The sequence below is a fragment of the Stegodyphus dumicola genome, chromosome 2 (genome assembly GCF_044657685.1).
Source record: "Stegodyphus dumicola isolate Sdum_Otavi_A_Nest chromosome 2, ASM4465768v1".
Classification (NCBI taxonomy): Eukaryota; Metazoa; Arthropoda; class Arachnida; order Araneae; family Eresidae; genus Stegodyphus; species Stegodyphus dumicola.
Window position 1 is genome coordinate 243,749,393 of NC_140769.1, and position 12,857 is coordinate 243,762,249.

The following is a 12,857-nucleotide window of genomic DNA, read 5'->3' on the forward strand; positions in this document are numbered from 1 at the left end:
AATTTTAGACATATTTAAATCTGAGAAATATAGGCAAATACTTACTCTCAAAGGCCCTTTTATTTGATCATCAGTAATCATATATGCACCCAGATTATTTTTAAAGGTTACCTAAGGGGAAAAAAACTGTGTAAATTGATGCAATCTGCTTGATCAATTTTCTGTTTACTAGACAAACAAAAACTAAGTTTGGGTATGACTGCATATCCACTTGTTACTCACTACTTCCACTAAACACATGGTATACTTAAGACACAAATAATACCTTTACATACCAACTGAACATAAATCATGCCATAACAAATGAGGAGTACTATGGAACTATTACTGTTATACTAATGCTTCTTGTAAGATTTTTCTATATCAGTTTAACAGAATTATGCTTTTAATCTTAGTAATGAATAGACTGCAAACGGTACACCATACAATTAATGCTCTCTTTTCACCACTTTAATTTAATAAGGCTTTTTTTTCATAACTTTAATTTAGTATGACTCTTTTTCCACTAAAAATGGAGTAACATTACAATTTTGTAGGTGCAAAATCTAATTGTAAAATATAATTCTGTATTCCTTTTCCCTTCACTGTAATTTGTACCATTCACAGTAAATCCATCGCATTTAAATGCTTATTTCTGATTCAAAATGTTTTGAAAGCTATATTCTATAAAAACTTAAAAGGAAAATGCAAATTAGATTCTGTCAATGTGTCTTATAAAATAAAAAGAATACTTTGAAATTTGATCAAAGTATTTAAAAATTTATTTATAGAAAAATATTACCTAACTAGCTTCATACAAATACTGATGCTTGACACTTTAAAAGGAAATACTTCATAGATATATAAAATGCAAGTCATTTTTTAATACAATGTTATGAAAAAAATTTTACTTTGCAATCATTAAAACAAAAATACAATTTCCCAGTCTCTCTACTTAACATAAATTCTCAATTTAAAAGTCTATATAGATTTTTAATTTTCAATTACTAAGAAAAAAGTTACAATGAACTAAAATCTTACAAACAATACAACTAAGAACAAAAAGGCAGAAGTCATTGCTTAAGCACTCTTGCCTCCCCTTTAAAACCACAAAGAGCCCATCGCATCCTGTAGACAGACAGAAAGCAGCAACTGCATTGCATCTTGTACTATCGGGAACTAGAAGGACTTAATATTCTTCAACTTAAGGCTGTACAAGTCTGAAGATCTCGTAAGATATTAGAGGTAAATAAACTTTTTTAAAAACAAGTTAATCCTCCAATAAGAAATGGCTGTATTAGGATATTGTAGTAAGCTGGTACCTTTTGTTTATTGCCCCAAAGGCCACAATGGCCAGGCACCAACTGGAGAATGATTTGTTTCCCCTTTAAAGAGAGAGTTCTCAGAAATTCTTGGCACTGCAAAATTTAGGTGTTAATGGATGTTCAACACAGCTAACTGATTGAATGGCAGCATGACAATCAGAAAAAGTGACTGCCTTTGCAAACTTGTACTGAATAACTAATAATTGCTGTAAGGGTACGCAAATGGCTACTTCATCAAGGAGGTACCAATGTATCCTGCAGGAGCATAGAAAGAAAAAAGATTTGAAACTACACCAGCTCCAACCCTCAAATGACATTTAAACTGAGAACCCATCAGTAAAAATGTGCAGCCATTGAATAAGCAGATATCTAGTAGCAATGGTCTCCAAAGAAAGACATTTCAAAACACTTGGTGCAACATCGCTCTTTCTATGGATAGTTTCCACTAAGTCTAGCCTTACTTCGACATCAATCACCTCCAAAGGGCTTCTGGTTATCAAGAGAGATTGTTTGTTACCTGGAATCTCAAGATCTTTCTTCAAGGCTTTTTGAATAAATCTATATTGGAATTTTAATTTCCTAGGCTAGACTACGTGGTGGCATTGCAAATGTGGTCAAGAAGGGGAGAACGATGTTAATTAAGAACGGGAAAGTAAACAAGGGGTGTCAGGGGTTATAAGGGGAGATATACTGTAAAAGAGAGATGTTTTTAGGTCTCGTTCAGTTTCAATATATAAGGAATAAAAACTTGAATGGAGCTGGAAGTCAGTAGTTTAAAAACAATTACAGATACTTATGCTTATTGCCAGATGAAATTTTCCCAAATATCAGCAAATAATTTTATTTCTTTTGTTCTTTCATATTATAATAGTTTATTGTTTACATGCACAAAAACTGAGGTAGTAAAAAAATAAGCTTTTTAATAATATAGTACATAAACACAAAAATTACGTATTTATAACTATTTTTGCTAATAGTTTCTACAAATATCAGCATCACTAACGTAATTGATGAAAACAATATGAAACTAAAATAGGATTTGCATCAGTGAATTATAGTTAAGAATAATGGCCCCCTTTTTCTGAATATTATTGGAATAATTTAAAGATTAAATCCGATAGAATGTTAAGATAATTTTGCAGTCGAAAAAAAGAAAATATAACTCATTTTGATTCAATTTTCTCTTCTTTACAAATGCTGAATATCTGTTTGCTACACACTTTATCAAAGAGTGAATCAGTGTTTAATCCAGACGATAATATTAAGCGTTGATTAACATTTCCTGCAACTATTTTTTAATTAAGACTTCCTAAGAACAACCCCCTTAATTCTGGCTTGCAGCTTTTATTTTTATGCCAGGATATGAGTATAGTATCTACATTTAAACAATGGGATTTTTTTTAAACACTCTGGCATGACAATGCTTAGTAATAATAGTTTTAGCATCACTAAGAATAATTTGATGGGTTCTCATATTGATTTTTCCAAGAAATATTAAAAGTTGTAAGTCACAAGTATGAGCAATGTGTTATATATATATATACATAATATAACATAAGCATACCATAAAGTAAACTGAATCCCAATGAGCAATGTGTTTTATATATTTATTTATTTATATATAAAACTTGATGAATCCCAACAAAATCTGATCGAATGTTACTGAACTCTAAAGAGGGGTTTATACCAGTGAAAATGACAATACAATAAATTAAAATTCCATTTAATTCATTTTAATTATTTATTTATTATATTGATTCATTACTAATTATAATGGATTGGAATATTTGAATATGAATTACCTGAATATTTAAGAAAAATATTATAACTGCGAGAACAGAAAAAAAAAAATTGGGGGGGAGGGAGGTTTGCTTTCTTAGAGAATGCATATGAATTCACTTTTACTCAATGAAAATTAAAATTTATTAGATAATTAATTTGTTCTCAATCAAGCAGTGATCTGTACTAATGCGCCTTTTTTCAAAAAAAAAAAAAAATTAAATGCTTCAAGAATAATTACAAAGGACTCAATTCTCTTCTTATCTTTAAATTTGTTATTAATAAAATTTCCTTTTTATGTATAATTATATGAAATAATTCTCTAAATATAATTCAGAGCAGAAAAAATAAGATACATAAACAGCTTGGAAATGGAATTAGCGCAGAGATTCTCTTTAAGAAATATGATGAAGCTTACAAAAAGTCTATGAAGCGAAGTCATTCCATAGAATACTTTACAGTACAAAGTCCGAGACCGGGAATGATCCGGAGCCCCCCCCCCTTTTTTTTTTTACTTTACACATGCGCACTTGATTTTTTTCCTCCCACAATAAAACATGAGGAGAGTTCAGATTCTTAATTTCACTTTGGCATTAATTAAAATACCTTGTTACTGAAAAAACAATTATTTTAGCATAAATTTGTGTGATCAGTAACTTGGCTCCATAGCTGCATATCTGCTTGGCATACATCTCAAACCAAAACATTCTACATAAAAACATCCTTTGTTTTACACTACTAATATTTTATATTCCTGATGCCAACCTGGCAAATCATTATTTATTATATTTTGCTTCAATCACTGCATGTTTATCAGTATATCACAACTTGAGTAATAACTCATGCAGCGATGCTTAAACAATTTTTTTTTTTATTAGTAATTAAATAACAAAAGTATGGTAACCTTTTATGTTGACATTACGCTTGGTGATAATTAAAGTTAAATGCTATAAGAAATGTCGACGAGGAAAAATTTAACAAAAATTTCTTTCCATATGCTAAAAAAAGATTTTATTCATGATACTCATAAATCAAAAGATTACATTTAGTGCTATTTGAGTTAAGAATAACTGATTTGTTTTCACATAAACTCAGAACCAGCGCCAAAGCTTGGATTGCTGAATTTAGGGAAGATAAAATTTTTGGAATTTATAGAAGCACCGAGCAACAAAATTAAGAGATAACAAAATTTTTAGAATTTAGGGAAAGCATTGGAACTCGAAATTTAGAGGCGGCAAAAATTTAGAACTTAGGGAGGTGCTTGGTAGCAGAATTTAGGACCTGTATGTGCATATTTAAGCATGTGCAAGAAATAGACATATGTATAATAAATAACTAAACTAATGCAATTTAAGCTTAATTGTCTCAGTGTGTGATAGAAGCAAGACAAAATTTAGCAGAACAACTTGTTTTCTGTTACCAATCTCATGATACATAGCCAATAATGTATAGCGGGCGCTATTAAGCTATGCTTATACTTTACTGATTCCAAGGAATTTCATTTAATATAGCAGATTCCTTAACTTTCTGAATTGATCCAGCTGATTATTTTTTGCAGGTTGTTATTATTACAGCATTTTATGAAAATTAAAGTTTGAACTTCCGATTATGGCGAAATAATTCTGGAGCTACAACAGGATCTACAAAGCGACAGCATTGATGTTCAGTAAACAAAAAAAGGAATTGCTGCAGGGGGGGGGAATGGATAAAAGTATATTTATCTCAAAATCTGGAGGAGTTTGGCAAGGGAAAAGCAACTGCATATAACATAAGAAAACAGAAAAAGGAACTTTTTGAATTTTTGGGGGATTCTAACATCCCACTCATAAAGAAAACAGGAAAAATTATTCATTATGCTGAAAGTGATGGTCAGACAGCGTTGCAGCGAAGGCATGCCATTGACGGGTCCAATGCTAATGGTAAAGTCAAAATATTTCGTGAAGAAATGAACTTAAAAAAATTAATGCACAAATTCAACAGGTTGGATAACCAAATTTAAAAATTGCCATGGTAAAAGGCAATTAAAAATTTAGGGTGAAAAAGCTTTAGCTGATATTGAAGCTGCTGAATTAAATGCAGATAAATTCATTTAACTCATTAATAGTGAAAACCTGATGAAACTGGTCTTTTCTGGCCGTTAGCTGGTACCCCGAAATGCCATGGCAACCTCTACAGAAAAGCTCTAACTGGTGTCAAAGATTCCAAAGGCGAGACCAACAATTTTAGCATGTGCAAATGCTGCAGGAACACACGAGTGTAAATTTTTTGGAATCAGGAAAAATACATGACTTCGAGGATTTAAAGACGTACATATTTTCCTCGTCTTGTATTGTGCAAATAAAACAACATGGATGACATAAGCGTTAATGAATGATTGCCTTGAAAATCATCTCATACCCGGAATTTGGCAACATTTGAATTCAGCTGGTGTACCTAAGGACGCAAAAATTTCCCTGAATGTAATAACTGTTTGACTCGGGCTTCAATTAAGCTTTATTGAAAGATAATGTATCCTAGTTATTCTTTTCTCCTAACTGTATGTCCATTATTCAGCCTATGGATATCAGAATAGTGCACGCACTGAAATGCAAGTATAGAGTAGTATTTTTAAAATCCATGTTAAATTTCTTGCATAATAACAAGACTATTCAAGAATATTTTAGCATAAAATCTGCTGTATGAAGCATCGCAAGACTGCGGGATGATGTGTCTCCAGACACTTTTAAAAGTGCTTAGCATAATTTATGGCCAGCTACCATACTTCATGGTAGTATGTTGAAGATGATAGCTGCAAATTTTAAGGTTTTCGGATATCACAAACCAAAGGTGAAATTTTCCAATTAATGGATTTCGTAAAGAAATGAGGAGAAGCGGTAATAAATGAGGATGATATAACAGAAATTTTTTATTGCAATGAAACCCCAATCATGAATCAATCAATGGATGATGAAATCTGTAGTATGGATCTAGATTCAGAAAATACTGCTACCGATAGTAAAGAAAGTGACAGAGAGGTTTTTGAAAACGAAAAAATTTCGATTGACAAGTTAATCGGAATGCTTGACACAGCAATTACAGGACTTGAACAATAGAATTTTGTAACTGAACACAAAATTATGTCTGTCTGTTGAATTAAAGAGAAAATATTAGCATAAAAAACAAAGTAACTTAAAAAACTTACATTGAAAGAAATGTTTAATAAAGTAAACAAATAAATATTAAACTTTTTTTGTAAATTTTAAGGCTGATCTTTGGAATACGGTAACAGGTAGTTTGGCGACATTTGAGGCGATAAAGGTTACTACCTAGGACTACGGTAAGAATGTGAGAAGTACTCAGTTCCGATTACGCATTATTTTGTGAGAGGGAAATGAGAGATCATGAGATATGTCATGTGACATTAATGTACGAATTACAGTTCTTTAATCGGAAAAGGGGGTAAAAATTTGGAAAAATATCGATAGTAATATATTATTTTGTATTAAGCTTCATTGTGTGTTGTGTGAAATAGTGTTGATTAATTTTCGGATTGCATGGCGCTATGTAAAGTGAAAGAAATTAGCAGTAGTACTGCAGCCGATTGGAACTCTTACTGTAGGGAAGTGTGCGTGCCACGTAATGAAGATTCTGAAGAAGATTAGGTAAGTTAGTATTTTTAATCATTTGATGATATTATTTTTATGCATTGTTCTAAATGTAAGGAGTAAATAAATTAATATGCTATAATGGAAAATTGTTATTAGCAATGATTTAGTTTAAAGTAATTAGGATTGTAATCTAATTTTTATTAATTTAATGTATGTGCTTATTTATATTTTAAGTAGTTTTTTTTAATTTAATTATATTTTAATTTAATGATCGTGATTTTGTGAGTTATATGTTTGTAGTATTTTGGAATACGTTGAGTATTTTCCTGCATTTTCGTGAAATTTTTCTAATTTATGAGAAAAAAGCAGTGTACATGGATATAGTGAAGAGTGTGCACAATGCCATTTTTGTGCAATTCTGGGATGTTTTTTTAAGTAAAAATAAGTCGACGTGTACATGGTTTAATTATATTTTAATTAAATGATAGTTATTTTGTGAATTATAAGTTTGTAGTAATTCGGTATATGTTTCAGTGGAAATAAACATGCATGGAAATAATTTAAACTTTTGAGACTAAGTATTTGTAACCATTTTTAATGTTTTGCTATAGATTCGTTGGTGACGTTTATAATAGATAATTTAGAGGTAAAAGTTTTTGGGTATTTTATTTCTTTTATACGTGCAAATGTTCATCTTTGGAAAGGGTATATACTTTTTCGCAATCAGGTAATTTCATGTATGTCCTTTTTACCGAATTTAAAGATTCACAAAATTTTCATGCATTTTCGTGAAATTTTTCTAATTTATGAGAAAAAAAGCAGTGTACATGGATATAGTGAAGAGTGTGCGCAATGCCATTTTTGTGCAATTCTGGGATGTTTTTTTAAGTAAAAATAAGTCGACGTGTACATGGTTTAATTATATTTTAATTAAATGATAGTTTTGTGAATTATATGTTTGTAGCAATTTGGTATACGTTTGAGTGGATGTAAACGTGCATGGAAATAATTTAAATATTTGACAGTAAGTATTTGTAACCATTTTTAATGTTTTGTTAGGAATTTGTTGGTGACGTTTATAATAGATAATTTAGAGGTAAAAGATTTTGGATATTTTATTTATATTATACATGGAAATGTTCATATTTGGATAAAGTATATATACGTTTTCGCGATCAGGTAATTTCATATATGTGCTTTTTACCGAGTTTAAAGATTCAAAAAATTTTCCTGCATTTTCGTGCAAATTTTTGTAATTTATGAGAAAATAGCAGTTTAGATGGATAAAGTCAAGAGTGTGCGCAATGCCATTTTTGTGCAATTCTGGGATGTTTTTTAAAGTAAAAATAAGTCGACATGTACATGGTTACTGTGTATGTGCGATTTTGAAAAACGCGGCAAGGAGTTTGCGATTCTGCACACTTTTTCCCAATTTTGCAGTTAATATTTGTCATGATTAAGCAGTTTTGTTCCATAAAATTTCTAGCATAAGTGTAATTCGGCTAGGAGATTGTTGGAAAAAGTGTTGAGTGAATAAAAAGAAAGAAATATGTTTTTACTTCGTGAAGACAAAATGGCGGCGAAAAAAAAAATAGAGGGTTGCTGTAGCAGAGTTAGTTGCCAAATTTTTGCCAAAAAATCGCAAAGTTACCATAATCCAAAGATCAACCAATTTTAATACTCTTTAGATCATAAATGCTTCATTATTTCATAAATCACTATTTCATACTTTTAATTTTATAATTTCTACATGCCATCTTACTAGATTTAAACTGATGATCTAACATCCGGAAAAATCACAAATCCGGAATTCCCAACGAGTCCGGATCTCAGACTTTGTACTGTATAACTCTTTATGATTAAATTGCACTGAATTACACTTTATAAACAACATGTAAATATAATTGAATAATTTAATGTGGATGCATGTGGCTCAATTTTGGCTGAGTGGTAAAGTCGTTGAACTCTGGTAGGTTGATTTGGTGTTCAAATCCCTGTGAACAGGATGGCTGTAATGGCGTTTTCATGGTTTTCCCCATGTGTAATATGTATACGAGTCAGTTTTCCTTACAAAGTCCTATACAGAGGCAGTCATACCCTTAGGCAATTAGCTATCGAGTGCTTTGCTATAATCTAACAAACCAAACCAAACAATATATATATGAGTAGCTTGCAAAACTGCTACATTTTATGTACACTTATAAAATGGTACATATAATATATTGTATACATATATGTGTATGATTGATTAAAATATTTACTTATACATTATATGTATATATATTTTATCAAGCAAAGCAGTAATAACAATTTTGGTCAAGAAAACATCTTGCGCAATATGCTGCAAAATAAGTAAAAAATAAAATTGTAGAAAGCTCGCCTAAAAGTTACCAAGAGCTGCTGCTCCAAAAGGTTAAAGACGTTTTCAAAAATTATATACTTCATATATTATATACATATTATATACTTTATACATTATATGTATATATATTATATACTTTATACAGTATATGTATATATGCAACTTAAAACTTCTAACTGCTTCGAAATCTAACCATTTATATTGATGAAATTTATATTGAGAAATGTATTTGCATTAATTAACACTGTATATTAAAGATTTTTTTTTTTTATATATTTTATATCTTGTTCTATATTTTGTTCCATTTATATATACCTATAGATAGATTATAATTTAAGGATTCCATATTAGCTACTACATGCAAAATCAAAAGTGCATCAATAATGTATTTTTCAGTATTATTAATTTTCTTCTGATGAATTTTCTGATGTCTAGTTTGTGTTATTTTATTCATAAGTCTCAAATTAAAAACAATTTAATGTTTACACAGCATTAAAAAATTAACCAAAAAGCAGCGACCACAATGTAATTAAACAGTCCTTAGATGTGGAAAGGTTGAAAGCCATTTGGGTTAAGACTATTTTCTCAGATACTGAGATACTTCGTAAACATGTAACAAGGCATTCGAAATGCAAATATGTACACTACTCAATATTTGCACTACAGATTCATTCATGTAACAAATATCTGTCTTTCTACTCATATGGCTTTAAAAAAAATGTTATTTGCCTTTCAGTTTATAATTCAATAATCCATTTTCATGGAACAAAATTGCATTCATTCGAAGTTTATTTTCTCATTTTACTCTGTATAAAACTGAATGCGGAGAAGTTAAATGTTTCAACGACCCCCGCATTTTCCCAAGACTTCGGAGGGGGGGACAGTTTCCTCTTTTTCAGTTCCCCTGTGTTTAGGGCGTTTTGTAATATATGACTTGACCGCATATATTCAGCATTCAACTACGTAGTCCTTCCAGTAGGGATCTTCCATCCACAGTATATGGGGTGCGACATAGACCTACCTTCACGTGGTGCACACAGGAAACACTTTGCAGCTAACAACTACAATTTTGGCAAGCAGCCTTCCTACTCTTCGTCCATGAAGCTTAAGTCTATAAAAACATGCAGTCTAGTTTCTAAATTTATAAAACCATTATTGGGGAAACAACAAAATTTCCCATAAATTTACGAGAAATTCCAGGAAAGAAAAAATTACATATTGAGAAACCTTATTTATAGTCAATCTTATTTTAAACACATATGTAGGTTTATATAGTATTTATAAAAGATCCAATGCCCTCCAAAAAAAATTTAATAAAAATTCTCACATATAATTTGTGCGAACTGTTCTGCAAATATTTCTGAGAATTTTTACCATTACACATTATTCAAACAAAAAATTCTCAGTCTCAACGAAAAAGTACCTCAATCATGCATTTTCAACTATATCAGCTGCAAATCAATCGAATCCTAAAAACTACAAATTAATCAATTGAAATAACACGCAAGTTGAGGAAACCAAAATTACAATGAAGTATCCCATAATATTAAAGCTTTACACACTATTGATTTAGTCATACAGTTTTTTTCATTCTTCAATGAAAAACAAACTAGTACTATAGGAAACTTTTTAAGACTTTTAATACAAAATAAATTACCACAAAACAAAATATAGGAACTAAGATAAATTTTAATTTTTAAAGCAAAAATCATAATTCTCTCCCACACATATGGGTACTCTTATTTAATTTTCTACATTACAATAAATTTTCAAATTTACCATTTATATTATCCCTACATAGCAATTTCTTTTTCAAGCCATTTGAAAAAATTCTTTATTTTTGACTTTATTCAGATTATAATGTACCTTGAAACATATGTTTTCCTAACAAATTAGCCCTTGTAAATGTCATTTAAAATCTTACTAACTTCCTTCTACACATCAGCATTCATTTCAACTATATGATTGATTCATCATATCTCATTAAATGCTGATAAAAGAAAACTATATTTTGTTTTTCGCATGAAATTTTTTTAAATCACTATCACACCCTTTTTGTTTTATGTCTATTTTTAATTAATCATTTGCCTTATTTGATAAGAATAATTTTGCTTCAAACATAAACATATAAAATTATTTACCACTCCATTTAAAAAAATGAACAATTATTTACCTTGCATTTTACAACCCGATTTACTTTCTTGATTTTAGCTTCGCAGAATGCTCCTTTATATTTAGCACTAACATCAGTGCCTACTGTTAAATATGGTGGCTCATCAGCAGCCTATAACAAACATTAATGATAAAAAAAATTCTTAAGTTTTAAATAAACTGCCATGTTACTCATGCATGATGCAATCTGAAAATACATTCTGTATATGGACAAGTAATAATCCTTCAGACTCTTATAATTACTAAATAAGAATTAAATTTCATTAACAAGTTCCTGAATGCATAAATGTAATTTCATGTAAAATATGAATCAAGTAAATTTTATCAATGATGTTTTCAATGCATAACTTATAAGATCAAAAATATTTATTCGCAAATTTCCATACACACTTAAAAATTAACAAATTCATATGTATATGAAAAGCAATGGAATTTTTTAATAATATATATTAAATATGTTATTTAAGAAAACAAAGCATACTGTTGCATTCTAAAAGTTAAGACTACACAAAGTATAAAACAGCATTACTAATGATACAGGATGTATTTTATGATAATGAAAAAACAGTATCTCAATTCATAAATAAATATAACTACAAAATCACGTTTGAAATTTTAAATGTGTATGGGGTAAAGCATATTATCATCAAGAAAAAAATGCACTCAAAATTATAGTTACATTTCTTTTACTCAGTATTTTTTAAGATAATATGAAATTCTAATTTGTAGACAGCACTTGAATAACTTGATAAAAATTAAAACAGTTTAGTTGTCGAAAAACTGATAATTTTTTAGAAATAAACAGATGCAGCTATAACAGCTGAGAAAAAAATGATGTTTCTAAATTCTTTGTTAACTGTTAATTGTATTACAGCCCACCAAAAATTAAATTAAAACAATACTGTGGTATGATTCTGATGATGTTGACAGCAGCTGAATTTGATGCACCAACATATTTGGCAATGGCCAGTAACTTCTCAATTTTCAACACTGACAATACTACCATACTTAAAGTTAGGCATATTCTATCAGTTATAAAATCGAAACTGAATTTAATCTCTCATATCAAGAAAAGTAAACTAAATGTCGTTCTAAAATAGCAGTTCGTGGTCGAAACACGCTACTTCCTAGACAGGTATGGACGCCGCCATTGAACGTTTATTTTCTCCACTACAGATGTCTAACTGAATGATCATCGAGATAATGCTCTACAGTATTTGACAGCTTAAGTAGCTGAAATTTCTAGGTAAGGAAATAAAAGGAGTGAAGCAACAAACTGTAATTGATTAGGATCTCATAAATGAAATATTTTAGTATACATAAAAAATATTCAGTTAAATAATGAATGTATGTAGTTTAACATATACACATTTGAAGCGAAATCAGCTATTATTTCAAACTGGATATATGTAGCTGAGTCCTAACAACAACACGGGCAAAAGTTTTTTGTTTTTTTCTTTTAATTCAGATCTCGAAATTTAAAACAATACGTCAGAACGAAAAACTGGCAGATCGAGAAAAGACTAAATAAATCACGATATTAAAACTGAGTGAATAACAATATAAAGAGAGAACAGTAACTAAAAACAAATATCTAAATGATCTCGACATTAAAATGGAAAATTTACATTAAATATAGCAAGTATCATTGAA

At 29.8% G+C, this 12,857-nt stretch overlaps 1 protein-coding gene across 1 annotated transcript in view; it reads right to left on the minus strand.

Moving 5' to 3' along the window:
- Positions 1–12,857, minus strand: part of LOC118198171 (uncharacterized) — a 112,469-nt gene that overhangs the window by 99,348 nt on the left and 264 nt on the right. Inside the window, exons 2-3 of the mRNA XM_085811965.1 lie at positions 11,206–11,316; positions 46–111 (exon numbers count right to left, since the gene is read on the minus strand). Of these exons, the coding sequence (XP_085668091.1) occupies positions 46–111; positions 11,206–11,316 (177 nt within the window). The remainder of the gene's footprint in view (positions 1–45; positions 112–11,205; positions 11,317–12,857) is intronic.